This window comes from Dama dama, chromosome 23, assembly GCF_033118175.1.
Source record: "Dama dama isolate Ldn47 chromosome 23, ASM3311817v1, whole genome shotgun sequence".
Taxonomy (NCBI): Eukaryota; Metazoa; Chordata; class Mammalia; order Artiodactyla; family Cervidae; genus Dama; species Dama dama.
Window position 1 is genome coordinate 35,032,050 of NC_083703.1, and position 17,661 is coordinate 35,049,710.

Here is a 17,661-nt window from a genome sequence, read left to right on the forward strand (position 1 = left end):
GGTCAGGAAGATCCCCAGTGGCAGCCCACTCTTTGCCTGGAAAATCCCATGGACAGAGGAGCCTGGCGGGCTACAGTCTGTGGAGTCACAGAGTCAGACCCACCTTAGCGACAAAACAAGAACAACAGAAGGAGCACTCTGTCCAGCCAGCCAGCCCCTACTTTATCAAAACATTATAAAATGTAGAAAAAAGACTGATTGCTACACAGATATATATGTTTGCTGTATGTAAATTATACCCCAGTAAAGTTGATTTGAAAAGTTTTCTTAAAATAGTGAAATATAATGGGCACATGAAATTAAACAGGGTAGGAAAATTCATCCTCAAATGCATTAAACATTTTCAAACAATATCCAGGTCTGAAAAAGGACAAGAGCAGCCCTGAATACTTCACAGGTTTATTCGGGCTGTTCCTTCCATTTCTTCCACTGGGTCATGACCCTTTCCTTAATTCAGTGAAAAAAAAAAAAAAGGCGGCTTTTTCACTTAGATGATATCTCGGGTTATACAGCCTCTCTGAGTCCTTTCCTGCCATGCTCCTGAAGTCTGTGATGACAGTTCTTAGGGCTGGTTAGAACAGCTTCAAGTCAGCTTCTCCTTCAGCGTTTCCAGTGACAGAGTTCAGTGTTTCATACAGCACGTTACAGAGTAGTTTCCATAGTGGAGTATAAGTGGTCACAGCAAGTGCTACTTTGTGTTCACATGACATTTGTTTCTTGTAACTGGTCTCCCTTCCTGGTTGGACTGTGCACTCAGGTTACATAGGATTCCTCTCATCCTTCTTCCATGTCACTTCTCTTCAGATGTTTCAAGATGACTTTCAAATATTTCAAGATAACTATCATTTCCCGCTGAATTCTTTCATTTCCCAGGTTCACTCCTTTCCCAGCTTATCTAACTCACTTTTTCCCTTTTCCTTGGTTCCCATTCTTTCTTTCACTGATTTTCCTTTAATTCTGATTTCCAGCAACCTTCTCTCTCTGTTTCCACTGATTTGGTACACATTTGTACAGGCGTTCACGAGAGAGAAAAGTGGAGGCAAGATGATGGGGAAGGAAGACTGAACGCAGTAAAATAGGAGTGTGTATATGAGTTTAAGAACCAGACACACCTGGAGAATTGGTTTTGGCTCATCCTAGTGACCTTGAGCAAGTTACTTAATTTCTTTGGGCCTCAGTTTTTTGCTTGAAAGATTCTGACAGTGCTGATTCTCTCCTGAGGATAGAGGGGTGTGTGTCTGTGTGTTTGTATCACTTTGTAGGTCCAGCAAGTAGTAAGCACTCAGTGAAGAAGAGGGGAAGGTGTTTTCTGTAAATTCATGAACTCTAGCTCTAGCCTCAAACCTAAAATCTGTGGGCCAATCACTGTGCAGTGCTTTAAAATCCAGAGCCTCAAGATCACTGTAAAATCAAAACTGGAGGAAGGCCTGGGAGAAGAACAGCTGCCTAGTCAGTGGTAGGTCAGTAGCGTTATCTTAATATATAAAGAAGAGCCGGTTACAAGTAACCAATGGCTATACACCCAAAGACTTTTTCACCTTGTTCAATTTTTTCATGCTTTATGTTCTTCTGACCAAAGTCATTATATTATGGCATCTATCTGAATAGCAATGTTTATTCTGTAGGAAATAGTTCCCCTGGAAGTAACTCCCTAAAATTAATCAGATAATATTAAGTTCCCTTAATAATCTAGAGTAACTTGACATTGTACCTCTCTGAGTGGTGCCCAAATACACACACAAGAACACACTTTTAAACACATACTCCCACTCTGGGTTGACGGTAATAAGCTTATTGAGCATGGAGCAAAGGTTTTTCATTTAAGATTTTTTTGTGTAAGATTCTTTCTAAATGTATTTTTAGGAACCTTGTCAAGGCAGCATAGCAAAGAGAAGGCATGATGTACCTTAGGTTTCCTCAACCAGGAATAAATGGAAGATTTCCATTTCTAGCACCATTGAGCTGTCACTTCTCATATAACCAATTCACCTAATTTTCATTTTTAATCAACTCAGTTTAAAAATGACATATTAACTAAAATGAAAAGTAACCATATGAGTGATTTATAAAGCATATTATATTGTCTTGCTATAATCGATGGTGTTCGTTCATTGCGTTCTTTAATTTTTGTTCCTTTCCGATAGATTTTTCTACTTAATGTACTTTTCAGCATGCAAGTAAGAAAAGCCAGGTTATAATGATCAGAGATTCTCTGGACTGTGAAGGACACAGTGGCTGCTAGTGCTGTATCATGGTACCCTGAGTCAAGATGGCCTTGGCTTTGCTTGTGTAATATTTGAAAAACGCTGATAGAACTTAAGTGACTTTTTAATGTATCTTTTCCTCTAGAACATTTATATAATGACCTTTTATTTCCAACCCAATCAGAGGATACAATATTTTGATTATTCAGGTGCTTTTTTTAAATAAGCATTAGGTGTATGTATTACACAATTTTTTTCATTTTTCTTAATTACAATAGAATTAAGTACTATCATGTTTTATGTGGCAGAAGATAACAAACTCCATTTTAGTGAATTCCCTATTTTAAATACCATGATATTGGGGGTGTATAGTTGAAAGTATTTTAATGGCAATCCTTATCTAATAGAGCATTCCAAAGCAATTACAACTTTTTGTTCTGCTTTTTTGTCAGTTGCAGAGATAGTATTTTTTCATTGGGGAAACTTAGTAATATATCCATAAGGATAAGGAAAGTTAAAGGGCTTCCCTGATGGTCTAGTGGTTAAGAATCCACTTTCCAGTGCCAGGGATGCAGGTTCAATCCCTGGTCAGACATCTAAGATGCCACATGCTGCAGGGCACCTAAGCTCACATGAGGCAACTACCGAGCCCACACACCACAACTAGAGAAACCTGGGCACTGCAACTAGAGAGCCCATGTCCTGCAATGAAGACCCAGCTCAGCCAAAACTACAAAAAAGAAAAAAAAAGGAAAAGTTAAATAGCAATTTAATTCCTCACTCAGAGATAGCCACTTTTATTGTTTGGTGGTTTCTCTTATGTGAATATTGGGGGAAATAATTGATACCACTCTGTAACCAACCCCTCTCATACAAAAATGTGTAGTAAGCATTTTTCATAATTTTAAATATTTTAAGAAACAGTCTTTATAATAGTTTCATTATAAAGATAGATAGATATATATATGTCCTACTTTACTTAGGGACTTTATATTTTGTGTGTATATTAAATGGTACCCTGAAGAATTTTAAAAAGGTAATGAGGATGATGAGAGTGAAGATGGTAGTATATAGCTCTGCACATTTATCATGATTTTCTGAAGGGTAAGGACAGTCTGGATCGAAAGGAGTGCAGAACTGTAAGGCATAGAATGCATCTTTCAAAAATACCCCCCAGTTTGCATGTACATCTCTGCAGACTTTTTCCAAGCATGCATTTTGTTTGTTTTTGCCAATTTGTAGGCAAAGAAATTTTATTTTTGAAATTTGCATTTATTTGATTATTAGTCAAGCTGAACATTCTGATGATTACTAGTTTGTCCTCTTTCATAGTTTCTGAAGTCTGCTAGTTTTATGGTTTATGGAGTGCTTTCTCATTAATTTATTTATACCAGATCCAAGCACAAGGACCATGTCTACAATGTCCTTGTATAGTCACACCTCAAAGACTGTTAAATGAATAACTGTATAACTATATATCTGCTGTGAGTTTTCTAATTTTTCCCAGTAAATTTGCCTTAATTTTTGACAGCTATTTTAAGATGTAACTGGCATACAAAAATTACACATATTTAAAGTGCAATGTGATGCAGTTTGCTGTATATAAGTAATACCTGTGACACTGTCACCACAATCAAGATAATGAATATGTTGTTCATCCTAATGGGTGGATATATGTTCCTCAGGACCAAGTAGGTACTTCATTCCAACCCTCCTTGTCTCCTTGTGCTCAGGCAACTATTAATCACCTTTTTGTCACTATAATATGCATTTTCTAAAAATTTATAAAACTAAGGTCATAAAATATATACCCTGTTTTGTCTGTCTTCTTTCATACAGCATGATATTTTTGCAGATTCATCCATATTGTAGTGCAGATCAGTAATTTATCCCTTTACATTGCCAAGGAGTGTTACATTGAATGGATATACCACAGTTTGTTTAAACTCTCACCTGTTGTTGAACATTTGGATTGCTTCAGGTTTGGGGCTAGTATAAATAGAGCTGCTGTGAACATTCTTTGTGAACATGATCTTTTTTTCTCTTGAATAAGTAGGAAGGGATTGGCTGAATCATATGATAGGTGTATCTTTATCTTATGAAGAAAATGCCCAACTTTCTTCTACGTAATTGTACCGTTTTACATTACCACCAGCAGGGTATAAGACTTCCACTTCCTCTTCATTCTTGTCAGCACTTGGTATAGTCTTAAAAATTTTTTTAGCCATTCTAATAGGTGTGTGATTGTATCTCTTTGTGGTTTTAATTTACATTTCTTTAATAACTAATGATGTTTAGCATCTTTTTATGTCCTTATTTGCGAGCCACATCTTTTTTTTTTTTTGGTGAAATATTTCTTTAGATCTTTTGCTTGTCTTTTAAATTGCATGTTTGTTCTCTTATTATTGAGCTTTGAGAGTACTTTATTCTGGATATAAGGTCTTTCTATATGTATTATTTACACTTATTTTTCTCCCACTCTGTGACTTGTTTTTTCCTTCTGTTAATAGTGTTTTCTAAAGAGCAGAAGTCTTTAATTTTGAAGTCTACTTATTAGTTAACTATTCTGTGGATTATGCTTTAGATGTCCTATACAAGATATCTTTGCATGATAAAAAACCAGAGTGCTTTGGGAGTTTTGTAGTTTTAGGTTTTCCATTTGGATATGTGATGCCCTTTGGATTTCTGTGTGGTCTCACAGTGTTGTTGTCATTTTTTGCATATGGATGTCCAGTAGTCTGTGTTGATTTCCCTCTGCACCTTCATGAAAAATCAGTCAGCAACATATGTGTGAGTCTATTCTGTTCCATTGATCTATTTGTTTATCTTTAAACTGTCTTCATACTTTTGGCTTTATAGTAATCTTGAAATTATAGTAATATTTTCCTTCCACTTTTGTCTTATTTTTAAAAATGATTTTGGCTATCCTAAGTTCTTTGCACTTCCATGTGAATTTCTACAAAATGTCTGTTGGTATTTTTATTAAGCTTATATTGAATCTATAACACCTGTTTGCAGAGAATTACCATTTTAACAATATTAAGTCTTCTGACCTATGAGCATGGTACATATCTCTCCATTCACTTAGGTCTTTAAAAATTTCTCTTATCATTGTTTTGTAGTTTTCAGTATTTTACATCTTTTTGTTAGATTTACCCTTAGTTATTTCATATTTTTGATGTCATTACAAATAGTATTTTAGATTTTATTTTCTGATTTATTCTTTCAGTTTCTGATTGTTACTTGTATATGAAATGTAATTGATTTTTGTATATTGGTCTTGTATTCTTTAAGCTTGTTAAACTCAGTTATTTTTATAGATTCCATTGAATTTTCTACATAGACAATCATTCCATCTGCAAATAAAGACTGTTTTATGTCTCGTTTTTCAGTATGGATGCATTTTATTCATTTTCGTTTTATTGCACTGGCTGGAACTTCCAATGCAATATTGAATCAACGTTGTAATAGTAGATATCCTTCTCTTGTTTGTAAATTTAAAGGGAAAGTATCCAGTTCTTTTCTGTTTGGCATGATATTAGCTGTAGATTTTTCATAGATATCCTTTTACCAAGTTGAGGAAGTTTCCTTCTATTCTTACTTTTCTAAATGATTATTTTTTAAGGAATGGATGTTGGATTCTGTCACATGTGTTTTCTGCATCTATTGATAGGATCATACAGTTTTCCTTTTTTCACTTCACAAATACAGTGAATTACATTGATTTTCAATATTAAACAAGTGTGCATTCCCAGGATAACCTTACATGGTCAAGGTGTGTCATATTGTTGGATTTGATTTGCAGTTTTTGCATTTGTGTTAAGGAGAGATTTTGGTCTAGAGGTTTCTTTCCTTCTTGTGGCTTTTTGTCTGATTTTGGTGTCTGGATAATGCTGGCTCATGGAATTAGGTAGTTACCATTACCTCCTTTTCAGTTTTCCAGAAGAAATTGTTTATAATTGGTATTATTTCTTCCTTAAATATTCGGTAGAATTCTCCAAAGAAATTTTCTGGACCTAGAGTTTTTGAGGGGTGATTTTAACTAAAAATTTTATTTCTTTGAAAATACAGGGCTCACTTTTTGAATGAGCTTTGGTAGCTTGTGTCTTTCAGAATAATAATTCATTTTATTTAAATTATCAAATGTATTGCAGGTATTTTTAAATAGCAGTGATATCTGTAGTGGTGTCACCTCTCTCATTTAAACTGTTATATTTTAAAGAAATTTGAGTATCAAGACAAAACCTTACATGCTTACCATGAAGTTCCCATTTCCATATCAAAATATTCCTTTCTGAGTATAGATCTATATTCTAATCAGGTATCCTGTTCCTTCTGCTTAAAAGACATCATTTTACATTCCTTGTAGTTTGGGTGGGCTCATAATGAATTCCTTTAGCGTCTTTTATTTTTGAAAAATACTTTCTATGAACATAGATCTAGATTACAGATTTTTTTCTTTTAATACTTTAAACATGCTGCTCCACTTCTCTTCTCAGTTGCATCGTCTCACTTTAAATTTTTCCTTCTTTCAGTAGTTTTGAACAATTTGGTCATGATATTCATTGGTGTAGTTTACATGTTTCTTATGCTTTAGGGTTTGTTTGTTTGTTTTTAGCTTTTTGGGTATGTTTATAGCTTTATTCAGATTTGGAAGTTTCTGCCACTATTTCTTAAAAAATAATTTTTTTGACTTTCCATGTCATTCTTCTCCAGTTACTGAATCTATTAGGTGGCTTAAAGTTGTCCTAGAGCGCAAATGATGATCTGTCCTGATGATCTGGTTTTGTTTTGTTTTTTTTCTTTTCACTCCTTTCTTCCTGAGTTTCATTTTGGACAGTCTCAATTTCTATGCCTCCAAGTTTTCCAATATTTTTTCTTCCAACATGTCTAATATGTTGATAATCCTATCCAATGTACTTTTTAATTTTACGTATTGTAATTTACATCTCTGTAAACTTTATTTGGGTCATTTTTATATCTTTCCTGTTCATACTTAAATTTTTGAACATATGAAATACAGGTTATACACTTAATGTCCTTGTCTGCTAATTCTAACATCTATGTCAGATCAGGATCAGTTATTATTTTTTTCACCATCACTTGCATTTTCCTACCTCTTTGATAATTCTTCGTCAGATGTCAGACATTTTGAATTTTACTTTGTTGGATGATGGATATTTTTGTTTTTCTATAAATATTTTTGAGCTTTGTTCTTAATACACAGTTATGACACTTGGAAATAGTTTGATCCTTTTTGGTCTCTCTTTAAGATATGTTTTATAAAACCAAAGAAATGCTTGGAATAGGGTCAATTATTCCCCCTTACTAAAGCAGGATTCTCCTTCATACTCTACCCAGTGTCCCGTGACTTAGGAGGTTTTCCAGTCTGACTGGTAAGAACCAGTGGTACACCTGTTCTTCCGTGAGTGTTGGGCACTTTGGATCTTTCCCGGCCTCGGGTGGGAGGATTTCCTCCATGGTATGTGCTGATAAGTGCAGAAGTGAATACCTGATAGGGACCCTCTTCATTGCTTTCTTTCCTTCTCTCTCCAGCTGTTTTCTTCATTACTCTGGAAATTTCCATCAACATTCTCCTTTCCTATAATGTGGGTGACAGAAAACAAATGTTTTCTCTCTCTCAAAGATCAGTTTTTGTGACCTGAGGTTCACTGTTTTGAAATATTGTTTCATGTATTTTGTCTGTGTCTTGATTGTTTCAGGAAGGAGGGAAAATCTGGCTTCTGTTATTCAGTCTTGGCTGGAAGTAGAAGTCATGCCTTTTTATTTTATCTAGTTTTCTACTTTAAAAACATTTAAAATTTTCAATGGAAAAATTCATCAGTCTTTACCTTAATGACTTTGTCTTTGGCATCATATTTAGAAACATGGCAGTGTTTGAAGTGCACAAAAAAATATTTACCTGTATTTTTCCAAGGACTTTGTCTTATTTATATACACATTTGCATAGCTTATTAATATGGAACCCACATTCTAGATAATTTGGAAAATAGCTAAAATGGAAAGGAAAACAACTCTAATTACATCACCAAAAAAAACCCAAATATACATATTAACATATTTCCTGTCATGCATTTTTCTGTGCCTTTGTTTTTTAGTTGTAATCCTAGTGTGTCGGTCATTTGGTGTGTTCATCCAGTATATTATATCATTGGTATTTACCATGCTGCTGCATAATCTTCAGAATTGCATTTTAATGACTGAATTATGTTTCATCAAATGATTATATTGTAGTTATAGTTCCTTTATCTACATTGTTAAACATTTTAGTTATTTCTTAAACAGAACCTAAAATATAATTATCAGGCAGGACATATTTAGGGAACCTCAGCTTTGCCTACTTGCACATTTCCCTGACACCACGAGGGCAGGGAGGCAGACACAATTCACTCTCAATGTATCACATTACTCCTTCTCCAAACCCACACCTGAGCAGTCAGTAAAATCCTGTGTCTATAAAAATGAGAAAAGAATAAAACTTTAGTTTGTAATAGTTCAGTCCATTTCTTATTACTCATATAGGTATAAATAAAAAGACTTTTTGTTTTAGAAAAAGCTTCCAATTTATGTTTTTGTACATTTTAACATGGCATCTCAGCTCTTTCCTAATTATTACTTGTCTTGGTTGTTTCTAGGACAGCTGTTATTCAAGTCAGCGACATCATAATGCAGAGTTCATTTTCAGTACCACCGAAAGATCAAGGTAAGATAAGCTATGCCAGGGAAAATGGTAATGTGTGTGTTGTAAGGAGTTTTAATTGATACATTTAATGTCACTGCCCACTAACCAAAGGGTAACTTATTTCTGGAACTAAGAACAAAAATTCTAATTATATAAGAAAGTTTATTTATTTTGGTAAATTCCTTGAGTGTCTATGGAACCATGGTTTATAAATGACACTTCTTTACTGGAGATTAGGAAATCAGTCCTGAATATTCATTGGAAGGACTGATATTGAAGCTGAAACTCCAATACTTTGGCTACCTGATGCGAAGAACTGACTCATTGGAAAGGACCCTGATGCTGGGCAAGATTAAAGGCAGGAGGAGAAGGGGATGACAGAGGATGAGATGGTTGGATGGCATCACCGACTCAATGGATATGAGTTTGAGTAAGCTCCAGGAGTTGGTGATGGACAGGGAAGCCTGGCGTGCTGCAGTCCATGGGGTTGCAAAGATTTGGACATGACTGAGCGACTGAACTGAACCCCTTTACTGAGAGTAGGGTCATCTCATTCCACACAAAATTTGCAGAGCCCAGGCCATCAGCCAGCAGCTAACTGGTATTAGTAGATGTTAAATGAGGTTGCAGAGTATTGGCTTTAAAAAAAAAAACTTTGGTATTTTTAAAAAATATTTTTTTTAAATTTGTTTATTTTTGGCCACACTGGGTCTTTGTTTCTATGAGTAGGCTTTCTCTAGTTGCAGCAAGTGGAGGCTACTCTGTAGTTGTGGTGCACGACTTCTCATTGTGGTAGCTTCTCTTGTTGGGGAACATGGCCTCTAGGGCAAGGGCTCAATAGTTGTGACCCACAGGCTTAGTTGCTCTGTAGTGTGTGGGATCTTCCCAGACCAGGGATCTAACTCGTGTCCCCTACACTGGCGGGTGTATTCTTAACCATTGGGCCGCCAGGGAAGCCCCAGAGTATTGACTTTAATGAAGCAGAATGACATGTGTTCTAGTGAGAGAGATGTATACAAACATATATATACATATATATTCATGTACACATGTGCACACACAACATACATGTACAGAGAGGGTATTTTCTTATTCATTTTTGACCTATTTCTTCCCATATACCCATTTTTAAAAAGAAATGTAAAAGAAACAAATTCCCCCCCATATGATTTTTTAAAATGAAAATCATGATTTCTTAACAAGAGCTCCTGGACCGTTTAGAAAAGCAGTTTACGGGTACCGATAATCATTTTTGAGTAAAGAGTAATTTAATTTTCCTCAGCATGCAGAGCAAACAAAGCCTAACCTTTAAGAGAAATTCAAGTCTTTCCCCGGCCTCTGTATATTCTCTTCCATACAGAAGAGAAGTTTTGATACATGTGTGAGAAAAAAAAAAAAATGCCTTTAAATGATTCAGAATTGGGCTTCGCTTGTGGAAGATGTGGGCTCCCCTGGTGGCTCAGCAGTAAAGAATTCGCCATGCAGGAGATGCGGGTTCGATCTCTGGGTCAGGAAGATCCCTAGAGAAGGAAGTGGCAACCCACTCCAGTATTCTTGCCTGGGAAATCCCATGGATGAGAAGCCTCGCAAGCTGCAGTCCATGGAGTCACAAAGAGTCAGACACGACTGAAGCAAACTACGCAGCAACAACAGTGGAAGATGTAACTGTCAGTGCATGGAAGGAGTTTGCTTTAAAGAATCCTGAACTGGAGAAAACATTCTCTGCCAAAGTGAAAGGTAGTGTCATAGCTATGAAGAGCGTGGGATGTTTGAAAAATCATGTCTGCCCCCAAATTGCATAACCTCGGGTACATCACTTGACCTTAACTTTCTCATCTATAAATCTATAAAATGAAGATAGTAAGTCCTACCCTCTAGGTTATGTGGAGATGAAAGGAGATAATATATGTAAATCACCCCAGACGTTGCTTGCTGTAGAGCAGGCCCTTATGAGATGATGCTGGCTCCTGTTCTTAATGGTGGTTATTAATATCCTCCGCCTTTAGAGGCTGATGCAGTGAGATGGGCAGAGCTCCCTCCTGCTTGGGGTGGGTGCCTTGTAGCCTTCAGAGGCCAAGTGTGACCCTGAATTAAATTTAATATATGAATGCTTAAAGCTATTTCGGGCTTCCCTGGTGGCTTGGTGATAAAACAATCGGCCTGCAATGCAGGAGCCACAGAAGATGCAGGTTTGATCCCTAAGTCAGGAAGATCACCTTGAGAATGGCATGGCAACCCCCTCCAGTATTCTTGCCTGCAGAGTCCCATGGACAGAGGAGCCTGGTAGGCTCCAGTCCCTGGGGTTGCCAAAAATCAGACATGACCAAGCGACTTAGCACATATGCATGAAAAGCCATTTCAATCCAAAGTATGCAGAAATTAGAATTTGTATCCATGAGAAAGTATATAATTAATTAATTAAAATAAATATAAGTTAATTATATTGGTCAGAAAAAATAGTATCATACATATGAGGCCTAAGAATTGCCCAGTTATTCTTCAATTTACTCATTTATCAAATGTTTTCTGTATGTCCTAGATTGCTATTAATATTGTTTAACAAAGAAAAATTCCAGATTTTTAAATTATGGTTTTGTTTATATTTCTTTCATCAAATATAATCACTTGTGGAACATGAGAAGTTTGCTGAGCATATGTCATTTATTAATTAAATACTGAGTGATTTATGGCTGTCTATAAAATATGGTACTTTTGAATTTCAGACTTGCAAGCATGTGTGGATGCGAACACAACATGCACTAATGTATGAAATTCAAGTAGGACATCACAGCAGAGTTGTGGGGCTTAAGAAAACCCATGGCATCATTTACTATCTTCTAACAAAATTTCTTACAATGGAAGCAGATTTAATGATCACCAAGACAGTACTTACCAGGAACTATACCAGATGCTATGAGGGATGCAAAGATAAATCAGACAGAAGACTGTGCTATTATAAAACACAAAATCCTAGTAGAATACAGACATATATATAATCAAAGAGAATAAAGCATGACAAATGCTGTATTAGACCTGAATATGATGTACCTGGAGAACAGTTGATTGAACCAGAAGTTTGAGGCTGGAAACATGACCAGATGTGGCATTTGCTCAGGACATGAGCACAGGTGTAGAAGACAGAGGGTGGGGGTTAGGGGTCAAGGGACATGGATTAAAGCTGGGAAAGAACTAGATGAAACTCATTAGAAATTCCAGTGCCTTCTATTTAAATGTTTCCTGATTTTGGATAAAGAATTTTAACATTGTAATATCACTCAGATAGTTTGTACTATGTTAAAAGCTTTCCTCTATTATAATAGTGTTGATATTATCCCTTTCTGTGTGAAAATATTATTAACAGAATCTCCAGAAGTTCATCAAATGTATTTTGTTACAATTTTCTATCTTCTCATATTTTGGATTTGGAGATTTATGGTTTTCCCAAAGCTTTCTTTTTTTGTTTGACATTTTCAAATGAGGAACTAATAAAAATGTAAGGACATGTATTTTATGTTGGGAAACAGCAAACTGTAGCCAGGGATTAACCATGTTTCTGGGGTGGGGAGGGGGAAAATTACATGCTAAGGCCAGCTACAGTGGTAACCTATACTGTAACTTTGTTGAAGGAAAGAAAACACCACTGGGATTGAAAATGCAAATGGATTTGTTATTGATACAAGGAAACATACAAATGAGCAACCTTGCCAAATGGTCCTTTTAGAGGGACAGTTTATGTTTTTTATGTGCCTGGAAGACGTTGACTGTGGTTTGCCAATTAAGCATGAGTGTTAAGTCCCCATACAGTTAATTAAAACAAGTCCCACTCTTCATTGGTCAGGAAAGTCTTAGGTCCAGGGCAGGGCTGTTTTGCTGGAGTCATTCAGAACTCCCAAGACTTTTGCCAGTTTCACCCTTCAGTCTTGCTGTTTCCTAGGCAAGATGATTGTGAGTAGAAAGGTCTTACAGAAATCTAACACTTTTCTCAGCTCTGTCATAACATTTATATTGTTTAAACATATTTATCAAATTGTGTGTGCTGTTTTTATTCAGTAAGAGTAAGAATAAATGGAGCTGAGAAAATGGCAGATGCTTTGAGGCAAGATGTAGTGGGTCTTAATGACCCCCTTTGGAAACATTGCAGTTAGCTGAACATGCTCTATACAACTCCTACTAGTTTTCAAAACCTGTGCATTATTTAACTGTGAAGCCATAACCATTACTGTCTATCATGTGAATTCAGATTTAAAGCTGGTTAAAAAAAAAAACAAAAAACCCTGGATTTTCTGATTCAATAAACTTCTATAAAAAAAATAATCATATCACAGCCTAAAAATATATTCTTATGTCTTACAGACATAAAAATATGTACTTACATCTCACAGAAGTAAATGTTTTGGTATTAGTGAATATAGCATTTCAACTAAAGGAATATGTGGGATAGCTAGTTAATAATATATATATATATTTTTTTAATTTAGGAAAATAATCTTACTTATTTTAGACTCTTAATATCAGGGTGTGTGTGTGTGTTCAGTTGCTCAATTAGGTCCTTTATAAACTTCTTCATGAATTTTCTGTCTTTGGTGAGCTTTAAAGTATCCTGGCATATAGTGGTTTCTCAAATACATATTAAATTTTGTTTAAAAATGCTTTAAACTCTCATTTTTTCAAAAAATCTTATTGCCTGGATGCTATGAAAACATTTGAATCTGTTTTTTAATGAAACACCAAGCTGAACTTCTCAAGTCTATGTGTTTATTTAACAAATATTTTATTGCCTTTGGAGAGGCAAGGAACAAAGAGCGAAGAGGAAACCAAAGTACGGTCCACTCTCTTATAGCTCAGATTCAGTGAATAAAACTGGACTGTCTTTCCAAGCATTTTACTGTTTATGAGGATTTAACCTGAAAATGGTTTGTTGTCTTGTTGTCTAATCACAGTTTCATTCTTCGAACGTAGTATTGGGGCTGTTGCCTAAGCTCCTCTCCTGTTTTTTCTTCTCTCCTCCCCTCTGCTCTCAGTCCGGGGAAAGAACACCAAGCTAAGAGCTGAACTCTGGTTCTTCTGCCCTTTTTTCTGGGCTCTTTGCTGTGCTGTCTCAGTTGCATCTTACTCTTTGCGGCCCCATGGACTGTAGCCTCCCAGGCTCCTGTGCCTGTGGAGTTGTCCAGGCAAGAATACTGGAGTGGGTTGCCATTTCCACTCCAGGGGATCTTCCTGACCCAGGGGTCCACACTCCAGGGGATCTTCCTGACCCAGGGATCAAACCCACATCTCTTGCATCTCTTGCATCAGCAGGTGAATTCTTTACCACTGTGCCACCTGGGAAGCCTCTGGGCTCTGTTCAGTTCAGTTCAGTCTCTCAGTCGTCTCTGACTCTTTGTGACCCCATGAATTGCAGCCCGCCAGGCCTCCCTGTCCATCACCAACTCCCGGAGTTTACTCAAACTCATGCCCATCGAGTCGGTGATGCCATCCAGCCATCTCATCCTCTGTCGTCCCCTTCTCCTCCTACCCCCAATCCCTCCCAGCATCAGGGTCTTTTCCACTGAGTCAGCTCTTTGCATCAGGTGGCCAAAGTACTGGAGTTTCAGCTTCAGCATCAGTCCTTCCAGTGAACACCCAGGACTGATCTCCTTTAGGATGGACTGGTTGGATCTCCTTGCAGTAATCCTGGCTAAGTCAATGAGCCTCAATTCATTCTTCTTTCAAATGGGGATGATAATTCTTGCCCTGAAATAGTCAAATGAGATAAAATACTGTTGATTCTCATCATTCACAGTAGTTACATTGTGTAAAGTCACAGGAACACTGAATTAACTAATACTATACCATGGCTCCCTACGAACAAAGCTAGTGGATGTGATGGAATTCCAGTTGAGCTATTTCAAATCCTGAAAGATGATGCTGTGAAAGTGCTGCACTCAATATGCCAGCAAACCTGGAAAACTCAGCAGTGGCCACAGGACTGGAAAAGGTCAGTTTTCATTCCAGTCCCTAAGAAAGGCAATCCCAAAGAATGCTCAAACTACCGCACAATTGCACTCATCTCACACGCTAGTAAAGTGATGCTCAAAATTCTCCAAGCCAGGCTTCAGCAATGCGTGAACCGTGAACTTCCAGGTGTTCAAGCTGGTTTTAGAAAAGGCAGAGGAACCAGAGATCAAATTGCCAACATCCGCTGGATCACTGAAAAAGCAAGAGAGTTCCAGAAAAACATCTATTTCTGCTTTATTGACTACGCCAAAGCCTTCGACTGTGTGGATCACAATAAACTGTGGAAAACTCTTAAAGAGATGGGAATACCAGACCACCTGACCTGCCTCTTGAGAAACCTGTATGCAGGTCAGGAAGCAACAGTTAGAACTGGACATGGAAGAACAGACTGGTTCCAAATAGGAAAAGGAGTACGTCAAGGCTGTATATTGTCACCCTGCTTATTTAACTTATATGCAGAGGACATCATGAGAAACGCTGGGCTGGAGGAAGCACAAGCTGGAATCAAGATTGTGGTCGAAATATCAATAACGTCAGATATGCAGATGACACCACCCTTACGGCAGAAAGTGAAGCCTTTCATCAAGCCTCTTGATGAAAGTGGAAGAGGAGAGTGAAAAAGTTGGCTTAAAGCTTAACATTCAGAAAACTAAGATCATGGCATCCAGTCCCATCACTTCATGGCAAAGAGATGGGGAAACAGTGGCTGACTTTATTTTTCTGGGCTCCAAAATCACTGCAGATAGTGATTGCAGACATGAAATTAAAAGACGCTTACTGGAAGAAAAGTTATGACCAAACTAGATAGCATATTAAAAACCAGAGACATTACTCTGTCAACAAAGGTCTGTCTACTCAAGGCTATGGTTTTTCCAGTAGTCATGTATGGATGTGAGAGTTGAACTGTGAAGAAAAATTGATGCTTTTGAACTATGGTGTTGGAGAAGACTCTTGAGGGTACCTTGAACTGCAAGGAGATCCAACCAGTCCATCCTAAAGGAGATCAGTTCTGGGTGTTCATTGGAAGGACTGATGCTGAAGCTGAAACTCCAGTACTTTGGCCACCTCATGCGACAAGTTAACTCATTGGAAAAGACCCTGATGCTGGGAGGGATTGGGGGTAGGAGGAGAAGGGGACGACAGAGGATGAGATGGTTGGATGGCATCACCAACTCAATGGACATAGATTTTAATAAACTCTGGGAGTTGGTGATGGACAGGGAAGCCTGGCGTGCTGCGATTCATGGGGTAGCAAAGAGTCGGACACGACTGAGCGACTGAACTGAACTGAACTGACTGATACCATGGCTCCCAGGGGAAATGCAGGGTTAGGTTCCTGTGAGTCTCTGGTCACAATACAACATTTTCTCATCTATCAATATAAAAACTGCTTTTATGTATGTCTCTGTTCAAAGACACCTTACTGAATATATCTTGTTGATTCCTTGACATGAATTGACCTCAGAGAGACAGCATTATAACTCATGCCTGAACAACACTTATCTGACACACATGTTTTCTCCATTAGGTGCATCAGACTCTTCTAATCTGTAGGAACATGGGACAGCATATCAGCACTATTCTCTAAAGCTATTTTAGACAGTGAAATCACTAACAATGGGGAAAAAAATACCACAAAAAGGTGCCACTAAAGTAGACTGCAAAAAGAACGCTTGTTTATACCAGGGAAGCTGAGGCAAGGCAGAGTGTCCACCACCGCTGGGAATGTGACTCAGATTTGGGGACTGTAAATAAATTTTAGCAAGCAGGTAAATTCACAAATAACAGAATCTGCAAATGAGGGTCAGCTGTGTAGGAATGCCTTTTGTAAACTCTTAGAGCACAATATAAATTTCAGAATAAGTTGCAGAATAAAACTTCTTTTAGAACCCGTGCAACACTGTGCAGTGTTGATATTATCAATGTGAAGGAAATCAAGTAATAAATATGTTATTTGAGAGCAGCTACAAGTTCTTAGCCCAGTCAAGCTACAAAAGCAACTCTCACTGTGAGCTCTGGCTCTTCAGTGCTCACATTTAATGCACAGTAGCAATGAGAACCACTGTAATTTGATGCTTTGTGTTTAGTGGTTAACATGGCTTTGTGACCTCATTATGGGGAAGGGGAGGGAACATTCCCTATGTTTTACCAAAATATTATGTTTCTAAATATGTGACATTCATATGGAAGTATTTTGATCTTAACTAGCAGTGTAAATGCTGTTCTTGGCCTTTTGGTACCATTTTATGTTGCAGACCAAGTACAAATTGACATTTTCAAGCTGGTTTTGGTTAACTCCTTAATGTTGCAAATTGGAACTTTCCAATGTAATAACTTCTGCAAAATACCGCCGTGAGTATTAGTATGTTATGCTGTTGACAGAAGTACAAATGGGAAACACACACATACCTATGGAAGTTTCCTCGTAGGACAAGATGGAAATGACTTGGGTGGCTTAAGCCTTACCAGGCAGACCTCATACTGGGAGTAATTTACTCCTAGTTCAGATAAAATACTAGAGTCAAGAATGTTCTTCTTAGTAAACTTGGATTAGGACTGTTTTCATCATTGGAAATTGCCAGCCTTCCAGTGCTTCAAACACAGACTACCAGTCAGATCATCCACTCAGGCCTGGATCAGTGTCACTGTAGCCACTTGGCAGCGGAGTCTTTCGGAAACTCCAATTAACCATGTAAATATATTTCATAGCATCACATCTCACTTTGTCAGGACCCCCGCTGCCTTTCTATCATTAAC

General features: G+C 37.3%; 1 protein-coding gene across 7 annotated transcripts in view; it reads left to right on the forward strand.

Moving 5' to 3' along the window:
* The window catches only part of ZNF438 (zinc finger protein 438), a 184,512-nt gene that overhangs the window by 142,248 nt on the left and 24,603 nt on the right, over positions 1-17,661 (forward strand). For all 7 annotated transcript variants that reach the window (XM_061126348.1, XM_061126341.1, XM_061126342.1 and 4 more), the window contains one exon: positions 8,861-8,928. In XM_061126348.1, coding sequence (XP_060982331.1) covers positions 8,892-8,928 — 37 coding nt within the window. In that variant the 5' untranslated portion in view covers positions 8,861-8,891. The remainder of the gene's footprint in view (positions 1-8,860; positions 8,929-17,661) is intronic.